Below are 16,256 nucleotides of genomic sequence, written 5' to 3'. Positions count from 1 at the left end.
GTGAACGTTATGCGGCAAACTGCGTGCAGGAAGTGGACAGATTCGGCGGGGGTAGTGTCATGGTGTGGGCAGTCATCTCACACACAGGCAGAACTGACCTGGTCCACGTGCAGGGCAACCTGAATGCACAGGGCTACATTGACCAGATCCTCCGGCCACACATCGTTCCAGTTATGGCCAACGCCAACGCAGTGTTCCAACATGACAACGCCAGGCCTCACACAGCACGTCTCACAACGGCTTTCCTACAGAACAACAACATTAATGTCCTTCCTTGGCCATCGATATCACCGGATTTGAACCCAATTGAGCATCTATGGGACGAGTTGGACCGACGCCTCCGACAGCGACAACCACAGCCCCAGACCCTGCCCGAGCTGGCAGCAGCCTTGCAGGCCGAGTGGGCCACCATCCCCCGGGACGTCATCCGTACTCTGTTGCTTCAATGGGCAGGCGGTGCCAGGCAGTTGTCAACACACGCGGAGGCCACACCCGGTATTGACTCCAGATGACCTTGACCTTGGTGGTGTGTCCTATCACTTACTCACAATGGACTAGAGTGAATTGTGAACAATCCTGCAACATTTGGTAATTATCGGACTCACCATTCAATAATTAAATCAATTCTCAAAATGTTACGACAATGTGGTTTTGCGTTTCTTCTTTTGAAGAGTATATATATGATTCATACATGTGGTGGAAATATCACAAGTCATAGAATTTGCAGCTAACATTTTCCAGACCTGGGGAGTCATGTAATTTTGAATTGAGTCATGGAAACTAATGGAAGATAATAATTAGTTGATAATTAAAAAACAAATTCACATTTAAAATAATACAAGATGAGATTGGCAGTTTGCATCAAAGCTTTTTAATATTACATTATGTTTATAATAACAGAAAACCCTTTAAAAATCCATACAAGATTATTGGGATTTACTACCGCAGTTTCTAACCAAACTACTATAACTCTGGTTTGTCATATAAATTTATGCAGTTTAACTAATCTTGGAACAAATGTATGTATTCAATTTCAGTTCATTCCATCAAATATATTTGGTCAACATTTGATTTAAAATGGCTAAACAGTTACTTTGATTTTGATATAGTCTCTAGCTGAGTAGACTCGGCCCAAGATCATTAAGTAAAAAATTAGCAAACTTGTCTATATGTTCAAAATAAACTTTCGCTAAAGATCTTTGAATAGATGACGGTGCCAAAGGAAATTATTTTGTTTACCTTTTGTTATTAAGATTAACTTTAAGCTATTTGTATTAGGTTGTAAATATAGTATGTATTGTTGTTGCCACATTATTGCCAAGAAAGTAATTTGCTGTGGTGTACAATATTGAGTAAATGGAAACAGGAACTGTCTTTTAAATATTATTTACATCAGATTAACATAATGTTATAATCAAAATATGATCAAACAAATACATTTCATTCACATTTGTTGTCCACAAGAATACTAATAATGTAATGCAGAAATATATTGAATTATTTGTAACTGTCTAACATGTGACTTCATAATTGTGAAAAACTATTTCACAGTTTGTATGTTGTTTTAATTAGTATTTCCAAGACATTTTCTTTTCTTTAAATACCTTTTGTGTTATACCTTGCAGAATATCTGTGGAGATGATATAGGTTCCCTTCATAATGAAGACTTTGGAGCTGGAAGTACGGGCCACAACCAGTATCAAAGGAAAGAGGCCATGGCCAAGGATTGTGTGGGTTGGGAAGGTATGTTGGGTTTAGCTACACATATCTCTCTCTAATGATAGCTCTGTTATATTGGGACATTGTAACTTGATTTTCATGCTTGTATGCCATTAAAGTGATAGTAAACTCAAACATGAGCCTTATGTGTTGGAAATATACATACCCGGACCACCAACACATACTGACACTTTAAGAAATGAAAAATGCGTAATTTTAGAGTTAAAGGAATGCTCGCATAAGGCTTTTAGACTGGTATGCATATTCAACGATATATAAAATTATAATGCACATTATTGCTTAATATCAAGTATAATGTTATATTTAATTAATAAAATGTTTAAATGTGAAAAAATGCATATTATTAGGCCTATTGGTAGGGTATGTTGGAGCAAAAATGACCACTCACGATACCCAAGTGATTCTTTTCTTTTCTTTTCTTTGGGACTACATAATTGGTCAGTTTTGTGATTTTAGATGGGAAAGTCTACTTAATTGGCAGTTTGCGTGAATTTAAAATTGTTTTACAACTAAAATGCAAACTCAACAATGGTTTGCTTGAAATATTTTGCCCTAAAAAAGTTAAAGATAATTTGTGATACTTTGTCAACTTTCATTATAGGAACCAGAAAATCTATTTCTACTGGATGCTGGGCGAATTAGTGTGCTGTATGTTTCATCTGGTCAGACCAAGCGTAAAATTTCTAGACTGTCTCCATTGGTGAAAAGTACAGCCTACAACTCTTGCACAAAAAATGGTTAGATAATTGCATAATATTGGGTTTTGTAAAGTCCATTAATAGTGATGTCATGCTGAATCATTTTTATCAGTACTGTTTAATGTTTAATTTTTAATTTTTAATTTTTGTGTGTATCTTATTTTGTAAAAATAAAAGCTTAGAAAAATAATTTTGTTCACAAAATATTATCAGCCCAATGAAAGAGTGCATTTACTAATATGATAATGAACAATAATTTGAGCATTGCATCTGAATTAAATGAACATGTTTGGAAACCTGTATATTTTAATTTTATTTTCAGGGTTGTTTGTAGTTGGCTTGCTTGAATCGGGAAATGTTTTCTTGTGGCACAAAGATCAGGACTTTCTCAAGATGGTGACTGGGTTGTCAAACATTGCACCCACTGAAAACATTCGTCCAGGTATTTATACTTTTCTTTTCAACAACTGAAACATTTGTCCAGGTATTTATGCTGTTAAACATTGTACCTACAGAAAACATTTGTCCAGGTATTTATGCTGTTAAACATTGTATCTACAGAAAACATTCGTCCAGGTATTTATATTATATTGCTAAACATTGCACCTACTGAAAACATTCATCAAGGTATTTATACTGTTTAAACATTGCACCTACAGAAAACATTGGTCCAGGTATTTATACTGGTAAACACTTAAATATTGCACCTACTGAAAACATTTGTCCAGGTATTTATACTGTTAAACATTGCACCTACTGAAAACAATTGTCCAGGTATTTATACTGTTAAACATTATACCTACTGAAAACATTTGAGGTATTTATACTGTTAAACATTGCACCTACTGAAAACAATTGTCCAGGTATTTATACTGTTAAACATTATACCTACTGAAAACATTTGAGGTATTTATACTGTTAAACATTGCACCTACTGAAAACATTCGTCCAGGTATTTATACTGTTAAACATTATACCTACTGAAAACATTCTTCCAGGTATTTATACTGTTAAACATTACACCTATAAAAAATATTCACCTGGGTCTTGTGCCTGTATAACTTTAGAGTTTAGATTCAAATATTTACTGTTGCCATGACATCAAAGCTCAAGATGTTATTAGAGACTCAATTTTAAAAAATTTCATAAGCACAGGAACAGTTCTTTATACTGTCAAACATTGCAACTACAGAAATTACCCATCTAGATCTTTGTATTGTCTTTGGTATGAGCAGCAACTGGAGTTGACTTAATTGGAATATATCTCAAACACTATAGTATAATATTATAATAATAGAAAGAAATAAGGGAACAATGTAGACCAAATTTAATTTACTACGGGTACTAACATAATAATGTCTGTATTTTATGTATTTTAATGTGGAATTGAATGTCAAACATGTTGAACTGACTGACATTAATACGGTCAGCTTCTGACACTATGGATTTAGGGTTTTGGCTGTTATTATTTGTGTGATCCTTTATTTCTGTCCGTCAGTATGTGTATCATGTGTTTCATTGATTTCGAGTTTGGAAGTACCAACATTTAGTTCATGTCCTGATTTTTTCTCTCCAGGCAACAGCAGACTGTTTGTCTCTGATGACTGCTTAAAGATTCTCGTTATCTTGAACAACAGTCTCTTCTACCTGTGGCAGATGGATGCTCAAGAAAGTATCAATAACCCCAGAGATTCTGCTCTTTATGGAAGATGGATGCAAATAAATGTTCCTGACAAAATTCCAATTCCTTCTTCTGACTGTTCGGAAGCAACTTTGAGTGCTTTGTTCTATTCAAGTCAGGTTTGTCATGTTATTCCCATAACCCTTTTCATTCATTTTGTTTAGTAAAAGCAACGATAATAATTTCAATTATGAAAGGTGGTAACTTGCCAGTTGGATGTTAATGCCTTGTGTATTTGCCTTGTTTAGTTTAATATCTATTAGAATAAATTAGTGAAGGAATGTTATGAAATATAGTTTGGTGATTGATATAACAATAAAACAAAATTAATTTAGACAGTAGTCGGTCACTTTATGCGAGTCTCTACATCTTATACTATCGAAGACACCAAGTCTTGACGGTGTTGTTTTTGCAACTATTGTAATTCTGGGCCCAATTTCACAAAACATCATAAGCCTGGTTTTGCACATAAACATAATAATTTTATGACTCAACCACAGTTCTTATTGCTGTTAACAGTACAGTAAATGTAATTAGAAGTACACACATTTCACTTTCTTTTGTCCTTAAAATGATCCTACAATAATGTATTTTTCTGTGTGAAATAGATGCCAAACACGTGTAAACATACAGTATGTGTAACTGCTAGTAGCAGATGTACACTGCCCCCCCCCCCCCCAACTCTGAACCTGGAGGGGCCAGAGAATGCATTGCCCCCCCCACCCACCCATTGAAAGGGGATCTAATTTTTTTTAATTTCCACCCACTGCAACAACTGACAAGAATGTAGCTCATAATTTCCATATTATTTGAAACTGTTTTAATATGACCATTGTTCATTATTATAAACATTCTAAATTGTTTCACAGTTGTGTGTATGTGTGTGTACGACCATATATTTTATAACTACCTGTTTGGGCCTCCAAACTATCAGCATCTTTTGACACCTATGATTGTAATAAGCATCTTTTTAGGTGTGTTAGGTTCTCGGGGATTGCTGTCAGTGTTCTGTAGGTATAACACTGCAGATATTGATATTCTGTTCTGTAAAGAATAATACCCTGCAGATATTGTAATAAGCATCTTTTTTGTGTTAGGTGCTTGGAGATTGCTGTCAGTGTTCTGTGGTCTTCAACGACAACAACAAATTCTGTGTGAGCACACTACACCTGCGCTTCTCTGAGCTTCAACACATCAATAACGACAGGTTTGTTTTACATTGGAACTGGGGAGGGGTATTTTCCTTTTCCACTGCAGGTTATATTGTAAAGTCAAACATTTTGCGAAAAAAAATCAGATTGTGATTGGCAGAGTGAAATCATTCATGAAATGCTATTTCAGAAATTTAATGAATTCTCATGCTTATTCAAAAGTGGTACATCATTTCTTTCTGTTCTGACCCTCAGCCTGACCTCCCACCCACTCACCAAGATGCAGGTCTTTAGATCTCACTACTTAGGGAACAATGGGGACTTTAGTTTTTCTGAGCACAGCATGGTCGTTTTAGTTCAGCACTGTCATTAACAGCTGCTGGAGAGTTGTCAATATTCAGAAATATATTTAAAGTTATTTTAATGTAATTAAACGTATCATTTTAGTGGTTTTTAGGTTAAATATTTTGAGATCAGGATGTTTGTACCTAATTTAGGTGTGATTATTTTAGGCACAACATTTATTCGTCTTGACTTTGATGCAATCTAAATCCATTAACATGATAAGATCTACTGTTTATTTTTAATGACCAGAACAGGTAAATAGTTAAGAAGTCCTTTTAATTATCATTTTGATTTTGTTGTTCCAAAACTGTTTTGTTCTGAGCTAAATGTAGGTTAGGGATAATAATTAATTGATTTAATTTTTACAGTTTCGTAATCACTAATTTTCTTTTACTGTTAGGACTGCAAGAATTTAATAGTATTGGTGGTTATTCTGGATTTAAGGAAGAATAAGATATTACTAAGTACATTACATTGCCTTTGACAGTAAAGATCTTAATTATGATTACTTAGGCGTTGTATTTGTAGACGTTACAGTTGCTCATAAAGTTAATGTCATAGACTGCCAAATGTCTTGCGAATCAGCAGTTAAAATGTTATCAAAAGTTAAATTTTATTTTGTTTAACAACACTAGAGTACATTGATTTATTATTAATATTAATCAATGGCTATTGGCTGTCAAACATTTGGTAATTTTGATATATAGTCTTAAAGAGGAAACCCGCAACATTTTTTCATTAGTAGCAATTTATCTTTTATATGCACTGTCCCACAGAAAGGATTGCACATAAAATGACATTTGATATACCAGTCGTGATACACTGGCTGGAATGAGAAATGGCCCAATAGGCCCATCAGTGTGGATCGATCACAAACCTACTGCACATCATGTGGTCCTAACAACTGGGCTACATCCCACCCCACAAATCTTATCAATGTACACTAATGTTATTATTATTACTGCTGAAAATGTATTCTAGCTGGTTTGTTTATTTTTTCCAGTGTCCTCACTGTCCAGTGGTCTAGTAATCAGTATCCCATGCAGACTATTAATGCTGACTGTGAGCCAATTAGAGCGAAGGGTTCATATGTTGTGTCCTACTCTCAGGATGGTCAGGTGCTCGCTGTAGCAGCCAATCAGAGACGACCTGTGAACACATGCATGCTGTTCCTCTCGCCACTCACGGAGACGTTTCATGTGTCGGACATGAGGGGCTGTGGAGTCGCCAATCCTGGAAACAAGTCCGGAAGGTGGGTGTCATTTATGTATTAAATTGATAGTCAAATTTCCATACTTCGTCAAGAGTTATTCCCCCCAACATTTTATGATATCATTTAAATTTTGTTTTATGTACCATGAATTTGTCTGCATGACAGCTATAGATTTTCTTTGAGAGAGAGTCCCTTGATGTTATTGTATTCAGGCAGTACTGGATGTTTACTACATGTACAATGAATGATTTTGTTATTTTCAGACAGTACTGGATGTTTATTACATGTACAATGAATGATGTTGTTATTTTCAGACAGTACTGGATGTTTATTACATGTACAATGAATGATGTTGTTGTTTTCAGACAGTACTGGGTGTTTATTACAAGTACATGATGTTGCTGTTTTCAGATGGTACTGGGTGTGTGATATGTCGTGGACCTATGACAGCCTGTTTCTGGCTTGTATCCTGAACAACGGATCTGTCTGTCTGCTGTCCAGACTGGGAGAACCTCTCGCGATTCACACATCTGGCTATAATATCGATATGGGACCCTCTCGCTTTCTGCCACTGCATCCCATCATTTTAATACAGTAAGATAAGAACTTGTATTCACAGACGAATGCACAGATGAATATACGCATGCACACACAAACACATGCATGCACACACACACACTAACACACATGCACGTACACACACGCACACACACACATACAACACACACACATACAACACATCAAAGCCATTCTGGCTGTTTGGTTAATTGAAACTTAAATTTGATTACTGATTGTCTGACCAAATTGGACATATTTAACAATTAATTGGTTCTAGCTTAAACCTTACTATCACTGATAGTGTATATTATTCACAGCAGTAGAATACAAGATTTGTTTTTTCTATTTAAAGACAAGATCAACACGCTGATATTGAACCACAGGAGTCTGTTGAAGATCCCTTCAGACAGATGGTATCTGTGTCTGCCCATCCTTCATTGCCAGTCTTTCTCTTCTCTGACGGATACACAGTCACCGTGGTTCAGTTGCCACACGATATTAACTGCCTGACCTTCATGCGGGACCTTGTTATCGACTCGACAAAACATCTAAACCACATCAGGGAGAGCAACAGTTTAAACATGTCTCTGGCCAATGCATACAATGTTCCTTCAGACAGAACAAATCACCATTCTGCAGCTAGAAAGAAAGACTCTGGAAAAGACGGACATCTTCCGAGTAAGTCTCGGTATATGTTTGAGGAGCCAGATGCCTTGATGAATGAAACTCAGGACAGTGAGGTCAGTTTTGCCCTTGAAAGTAATGCTGGGTTTCCTCAGATACAGAATCTCAGCTCGGGGAAGATCATGTTTGGCGAACCAGAGATGATACTTGCAACCTGCGATGCTTCATTTCTCAGCATGCAGGAACAGGAGGCCATCATGGAACATCTGAAGCATGCAAAACTTTCCCTCTTTACATCTTGGAAACTTTCAGCTTCGTGTAGTGAACCTTGGACTGAAGGTCTCGATAAAATGGCAAAACAGACCATCAGCAACATTGTTAAAATGTTCACACTGATATTGGATTGTTCTGAAGTGAACAGTCTTGTGCAGACTACGACCAGGGTTAAGAATCCGGGTCTGTTTCAGGTGGTGACTGTCTACAGAAAGATGCTGGAGGTGCTGCAGTTTGACATATTCCAACAACATCTGATTCCCGTCGCTCTGCAACTAGCTAACAGCATCGTGCACCTCATCATGAACAGTCCAGGACTGGCCCAGCTGGAGCCCAGGTTAAATACACTAAATGGCTGCTTTGATATTCTGAAATTCACAGAGAGAAAACTAAATCAGAATTATGTCTGGTTTCCTAAATCAGTCTCATCAAAACTAGATTCACCACAGAGGCATTTGTATCCACAAGATCAATTTGAGCCTGCAGTTGCTCAGACTCCACAAGTTGATCACAGCAAATCTGTTGCCCTGCTCAGCAGTCAACTTATTTCAAAACGGTAAGAAACTAGCCAATTACTTTAATTTGCTTTTTACAGATATGGAAATTTCAAGATAACGTAACAGTTTTGGATGTAAATTTTGCCATAGAATAATGGCAACCTTAAAGTATCCATGGCTCTTCGAGAGAAAGTATATTATTATTATTATGATCTATCACCAAAAACAAGCTTTCTTTTATTTTTCTGAATACAAGAATTAAAAAATTACATTAGATATTTCTGTGTCAAGCATTTCTAGTAGGTACTGATAAACAGTATACGATAATGAGAATATACTGAATAAAAGAACCAGTGGTATTATGACACTGATTGCTTTAATATTTCAGATTTACTTATATTATTTTATAGTCTTAGACAAAGCTGCATTAAAGCCTGGAAAATGTTTTATAAGCACAGGGCCAGATGAGTTTATTGTTTTATGTAAATGTGCATTTAGATACAGATGATTTTCTTTCATTGTTCTTCAATGAAAAACTCATTGTAACTTCATATTTTCTGGAGTTTTGTCCAGCATCATTTTCATCTGCTGTATGACTTTTGATTGATTGTATTGATACTGATATTTTTTAATGAATTTAGGCTTGCGGCAATATGGTCGTCACTGTACGAGAACTTGATCGCGTTCCAGTCAAGCCAGTGTAAAACCGAGGAAGAATACCGCCGTTCCCAGAATCTGATGTGTGCGATACAAGAGACCCTGCAGCTCAGCGAGACCCCCATACCACAGCATGTCTCAGACAAAGTTAACCCAGGTGGATGGATTATTAAGTCTTTTGCTTGTTTGATACATTTTGAGACAAACTCATTGTAAGATAAATAGAGAATAACTAGTTAATGACATCAGATATCAGCTTTATCCTGTGAAGGTAAGAATGGGAAATTTCTCATTCAGCCTGAACAGGATAAAACCGATATACAGCATCATTAACTAGCTATTATCTTTATCCTGCAGATCATAAAAATTAAGGGGAAAAGCTATTATTTCTGTTATTTCAGCTATATTGTATGATGACCTAGAGGTCAAATGAGTGATTTAGTAATGTAGCTTTGATATGACTGCTTTATCCATCATCATCATAATCTGTCATTAGAACTGTTGGTTGCAGGATAAATGATATTTAATGACCACTAATGTTGTATTCTCGATTTCTTACACACCCATTGGTGAGAACATATGCATTATTTATATCACGTGAAAATAAACGTGTGTTATCGATTTAAAGAAATACAATTGGCTACTCCTAGGTGATAACTCATCTCCACAGCCATACTATCCAATGTATACTAGAAATGAATTGTTCTGTGATGTGTAGGTTAAATTGAAATTCATTGTTCTGTGACGTGTAAGATAACTGCAAGCATAAGCACTGGAAGTTCATTTTAGTTGGACCTGGGGTTTTATGATATGTAAGATACCACTCACCGTTAGATACCACTTGTTTTATTTAACGACACATTAAACACATTTTATTTGCGGTTATATGGTGTCAGACATATGGTTAAAGACCACACATATATTGAGAGAGGAAACACGCTGTCGCCACTTCATGGGCTACTCTTTTTTGATTAGCAGCAAGGGATCTTTTATATGCACCATCCCACAGACAGGATAGTACATACCACAACCTTTGTTACACCAGTTGTGGCTGGAACGAGAAATGGCCCAATGGGCCCACCGACGGGATCGATCTTAGACAGACTGCGCATCAAGCGAGTGCTTTACCACTGGGCTACGTCCAGCCCCTATGTTTTAAAAAAAAAGAAAGAAAAAAAAGAAAAGAAATGTCCAACTCTATTTCACTCATTAGATACATTTTAAAATAACTCATAACAAATGTTTGTTGTATTTGTTATCACAGTAAATTTAGGGGGACCATTTACATGTCCATAATGAGTTACACAAAATGAAATGGGATTGTAATTTATTTGGTGTTACCCATAAATGATTTACACAAAATCTCAATTCCCAAAGGTCTATTCAAACTATGTTCTGCAGTTTCTCATCGATATAATGGGTTCATCTATTATATATTGTAAGGAAAGTAATTGTATTTTGGATGAGATTAATGAAAAATATATTTGTTAAACTTTTATTAAAAATTTTTTTTGTAGGAGATAAACACAGTGTTGATGGACATCATACCCAGGCTCTCAATGCTTGGAAAGAGCAGCTGAAGGAATTTGCAGGTTTGGTTTTATTGCAGTCGATTTGTTGCAGAATTGTTGTGAGTTGTCCTTAAAGAAGGAGCTCTATCTGTTTGTGCCAGTGAGTAGTGCTAACAATTTTAATAAAAAATATACCGTACATAAGCCGAACCCCTTAGTTTGCCCCTCAATATCTGGTACAAAAACGTTGGTATGATGTAATAACCGACTCAACTTTTACGTAGTCGAAATGGGCAAAAATATAGATATATCTGATCGAGATAATGTCGGTCTCGTGCAACAGTCAATTGTGGGAATTTTTGTGGTGAACCGATCAAAGTACAATGTACAAAAACTATTTTAATAAAGATTCTAAGATAGCTAAAAAAGAATAAAGGTTTATAAAAAATCCCCTAATGTGGGATAACTTTGTTCTGTTCTTTTATTTCTCAACTGAATCGATCTCATGGATATTACTAGCTGAAAAATGTAGTTTAGCTTTTATACAGCAGTGTAAATATTATTTAACACCCATGATAGATAATTGCAATGATGAACACAACCTATTCTGCCATTTTTATAAGTAGTGATATCTCTAATAAAACGTAGTTTCTAATAATTTATTAGGAATGCAGAATCAACAATGACAAGTAAAAATCATCAGTTCTGACCATATAAATCTGCAATTGGGGACAAAATATCCGATCACGAGGCACATTTAGCGCCAAAAATACTGGTACTACTTGTCAGTGGCTTTTGCAGTAAATTGTCGACACAATAAAAATAAATTAATTTAATTTCTAAAATAAAATATAACTTTTATTGTGTGTATCAAACAGTCAAATGGACACTGGTATGGGACTTAATATTGACTGTTAAAAATACTGGTTAAATAATGCAGTGGTAAGGTTTTGAAGCCTAGTTTGACCAACAAGTTTTCGTTAGGATCGTATTTCCGTATCCGCCAATATTTTGTTGTATTTTCTTAGACATAGTCCGACGCCTCTTCTCTTGGTGGTATTTAGAAGCTTAAGAAGTCGGCTAATACACAGCGATATACAGTATATTGTTTTATGGACATTTATAATCATCGGTCATTTTACTGCTTGGTGATACATAATTTTTAGTTTCATTCAGAACATTCCAATCTGGACTAGTATGCCAAATTATTCTAACAATTAATAATTATGTTTTTATATAAAACTACCGATCTTATATTTACTGAAGTTTAATTTATTTTTTTAATTTATCATTTCTTTGTCTAAATTATTTTGATGTTTTGTATACTCTCAGCTGAAGAGAATCATCCAAAGGCTGCAAAGCTGATGCACTCTCTACTGTACACACACCTTATTCAGGGAGAACTCCTCACTGCTGTGGACTTTGTCGACCACCTCATTCTGAGAGCCAACGTTCCAGCCAGTGTTGATGTAGATCATCTGTCTCTGATCACGTCCCTGGAGTCACGACTTCCACTGATGACTCTTGTTACTGACACGCTGAAACCACTGGTAGGTCATGCTCAGATCAGGTCCTGTGCTTATAAAACCTTTAGTCTAGACTCAACACTAAAAGTCTCAGACTTCAGTGTTATGGCAATGCTATATGAATTGCATGAATGTGATGTCATTAGAGATTTGAGTCTTGACTAAAGTTTGTGCTTATTCTGTGAAGTGATTTTTAAGTGCAATAATGTAATAACAATCGAGGGTATTGTGATGTGACTAGATCCCCATCTGCTGAAGGGTTGTAGATATGGAGAAATACTTTTCAAATTATTTATAAAATAAAGTAAAGCATATTTTCAGACATTTGTAATCGGATATTCAGCATAATCGTTGGTAAAACAGGGAAATTTATGGTCAAAATTATTGTCACAATCTCTTAATATTCCTCAAAATGGCTGAGACATTCTGCCATTGAGGTTAACTGTATTCCCAGTTATTTCTGACAGAAAAAAAACAAAAATAAATCTTCCAGTTTAATAAGCATATTAACTTCCTGTTGATGTGGTAGTATATTTGACCTTGCAGTGCTAAAAAATGGCAGATAATATGAATTGGTGAATGTTTATAATGTGGTATGCAGCATGTGGAGTTGTATGATGTTGGTGAGATATCTTGCCTTTAGCATTCAGAAGGTTAATTTGGGCATGTTTATAATGTGGTATGCAGCATGTGGAGTTGTATGATGTTGGTGAGATATCTTGCCTTTAGCATTCAGAAGGTTAATTTGGGCATGTTTATAATGTGGTATGCAGCATGTGGAGTTGTATGATGTTGGTGAGATATCTAGCCTTTAGCATTCAGAAGGTTAATTTGGGCATGTTTATAATGTGGTATGCAGCATGTGGAGTTGTATGATGTTGGTGAGATATCTTGCCTTTAGCATTCAGAAGGTTAATTGGTGCATGTTTATAATGTGGTATGCAGCATGTGGAGTTGTATGATGTTGGTGAGATATCTAGCCTTTAGCATTCAGAAGGTTAATTTGGGCATGTTTATAATGTGGTATGCAGCATGTGGAGTTGTATGATGTTGGTGAGATATCTAGCCTTTAGCATTCAGAAGGTTAATTTGGGCATGTTTATAATGTGGTATGCAGCATGTGGAGTTGTATGATGTTGGTGAGATATCTAGCCTTTAGCATTCAGAAGGTTAATTGGTGAATGTTTATAATGTGGTATGCAGCATGTGGAGTTGTATGATATTGATGAGATATCTAGCCTTTAGCATTCAGAAGGTTAATTGGTGAATGTTTATAATGTGGTATGCAGCATGTGGAGTTGTATGATGTTGGTGAGATATCTAGCCTTTAGCATTCAGAAGGTTAATTGGTGCATGTTTATAATGTGGTATGCAGCATGTGGAGTTGTATGATGTTGGTGAGATATCTAGCCTTTAGCATTCAGAAGGTTAATTGGTGAATGTTTATAATGTGGTATGCAGCATGTGGAGTTGTATGATGTTGGTGAGATATCTAGCCTTTAGCATTCAGAAGGTTAATTGGGGCATGTTTATAATGTGGTATGCAGCATGTGGAGTTGTATGATGTTGGTGAGATATCTTGCCTTTAGCATTCAGAAGGTTAATTTGGGCATGTTTATAATGTGGTATGCAGCATGTGGAGTTGTATGATGTTGGTGAGATATCTAGCCTTTAGCATTCAGAAGGTTAATTGGTGCATGTTTATAATGTGGTATGCAGCATGTGGAGTTGTATGATGTTGGTGAGATATCTTGCCTTTAGCATTCAGAAGGTTAATTTGGGCATGTTTATAATGTGGTATGCAGCATGTGGAGTTGTATGATGTTGGTGAGATATCTTGCCTTTAGCATTCAGAAGGTTAATTGGGGCATGTTTATAATGTGGTATGCAGCATGTGGAGTTGTATGATGTTGGTGAGATATCTAGCCTTTAGCATTCAGAAGGTTAATTTGGGCATGCTTATTTGGCAATACTTATTTTGGGAACAGTATTTATCAATGTGACTTAGGTGCAATCTAAAGTTTCTTCTGTAAACATATAAATACACTAATAATGATATTAGTTCACCTGTGATTATGAGTTTTAATTATAAAGTGTGTTCTAAAGGCGAAACAAATCATTGTGTTTTCAAACTGCTTTGTGTAAAGAGGATTTTATTTTATTTAAAAATAAATTCTTAATATTAAACAAAATCAAATTATTGTACTTGCATTCCATTCATAGCTTTATACTGAGTGAAAGTAAATAAATAAATGATCTTAGAAAATATCTTTTGTTTTATCAATAGGCATTTGAAAGTCCAGACATGGTTCCCTGCATCCAAGATAGGAGCATTCGGCAAGTTGTTCAGACAATGGCCAGGTTTATGGCAGCCTATTTCAGTAACAAGGCCGTTTACGTTTTCCCACCGCACAATCCTCAACCTCTCCCAGCCATTCACTGGGACACAGCCATAGTCAGTGAGTATTTTTCGATGGAACAATATGTGTGTTATTTTAATATAATTACAAACATTCAGCTATGATACTATTTAATAGAGTTACACAAAATTACTGAATTTATCTTTCATTAAAACGCAGAAAGTTATGTTATAATGTATGATGAGCTACAGGGCTTCTAGAATTTTATAAAAATCCACTAGCCATGGGATCGGTGATTTTAAAAATGTACTAGCCATTATTAAAAATTCACTAGTCCTACTTTAAATAAATACAATTTTACTAATAGTAATAATCAAATGTCACCTAAAAAGGGATATAGAGCTTTAAAATCCTTAGATTGTGGGTGGAAAGAGGGGGTATTAATTTTTACAAAATATGTAACTGCAGCATTTGACAAGGTTTTTTTTCCCACTAGCCGTTGGGCTAGTGGGTATTTACTAGCCCAACACTAAATATCACTAGCCATGGAAGTGGGGCTACCATAATCTAGAAGCCCTGAGCTATGATAAAGACAAAAGAAATTATTTATGCATCAAACTATGTTGGTTGTATTGTTTTTAATGATAACAACTATTATTAATTTTGTTAACAATAACAAATTAGTATAAATCTATTCTCAGTATTACACAAATGTATACAAATTGTGACTGTTACATATCAGTAAATTCCCCCAAAATGAAGACCAATTTTTATATTTTATCTATGTCTTGTTTTGTAGACAAGCGGATTATTCTCCAGTACCATGAGGACATCAGCAGACTGATCCGACAGAACAACCTGAGTGCTGTCTGGAACGTCCAGCGCACTCTGGAGTATCTGTTGCTCAGTGGCCTGGTGTGTGAAGCCACGTGGTTTGCAGACACCTTGGGAGACTGGAAAGCATCTTTCCTCATGGCAGTAGCTTGTACACATCACAGAGCTATTGCCCCCACGGTTTACAACAAGTAAGTTGAAATAACTTTCTGCTGAAACGACATGTCTACCAGTACTCCCCTAACTGGTATTATCAAAGGGACAATAGGCCTTGGAAGATGCCAGGAATGGGAGACAGCGAGGGCAGGAATCTTCAAATGGTAGAAGACAATGCATATTCTGGGCAACTCTGCATCAGTATAGTGTCCACAGGCCCACCAGCTTTTGACTCCTTTCTGTAAAAGAGTAGTTCAGACTCTTTCTTTAGGAATTAATGGATATATTTTTATAATCTTTAGATAGATTACAGTAACAGAATTGCTGTTTAGTATTTGGCTAAGTGCATAAAATGCAGTATCCAATTTCAGAACATTCCAAACCCATAAGCACCTAATAGGGGCCCTTATGGTCTGTTTTGTTTTTATTATG

At 35.8% G+C, this 16,256-nt stretch overlaps 1 protein-coding gene across 1 annotated transcript in view; it reads left to right on the top strand.

Annotated features, from left to right (window-relative positions):
• The first annotated feature begins 1,622 nt into the window (after positions 1–1,622).
• Positions 1,623–16,256, top strand: part of LOC121374415 — a 60,137-nt gene continuing 45,503 nt past the window's right edge. The window contains exons 1-13 of the mRNA XM_041501516.1: positions 1,623–1,743; positions 2,342–2,477; positions 2,761–2,880; positions 4,015–4,238; positions 5,217–5,326; positions 6,619–6,867; positions 7,240–7,422; positions 7,739–8,839; positions 9,422–9,594; positions 10,955–11,029; positions 12,281–12,498; positions 14,762–14,933; positions 15,634–15,859. Of these exons, the coding sequence (XP_041357450.1) occupies positions 1,660–1,743; positions 2,342–2,477; positions 2,761–2,880; positions 4,015–4,238; positions 5,217–5,326; positions 6,619–6,867; positions 7,240–7,422; positions 7,739–8,839; positions 9,422–9,594; positions 10,955–11,029; positions 12,281–12,498; positions 14,762–14,933; positions 15,634–15,859 (3,071 nt within the window). The 5' untranslated portion in view covers positions 1,623–1,659. The remainder of the gene's footprint in view (positions 1,744–2,341; positions 2,478–2,760; positions 2,881–4,014; positions 4,239–5,216; positions 5,327–6,618; positions 6,868–7,239; positions 7,423–7,738; positions 8,840–9,421; positions 9,595–10,954; positions 11,030–12,280; positions 12,499–14,761; positions 14,934–15,633; positions 15,860–16,256) is intronic.

Source organism: Gigantopelta aegis, chromosome 6 (genome assembly GCF_016097555.1).
Source record: "Gigantopelta aegis isolate Gae_Host chromosome 6, Gae_host_genome, whole genome shotgun sequence".
Classification (NCBI taxonomy): domain Eukaryota; kingdom Metazoa; phylum Mollusca; class Gastropoda; order Neomphalida; family Peltospiridae; genus Gigantopelta; species Gigantopelta aegis.
The sequence above is the reverse complement of the archived record's forward strand: the minus strand, read 5'-3'. Positions and strand labels throughout refer to the sequence as shown.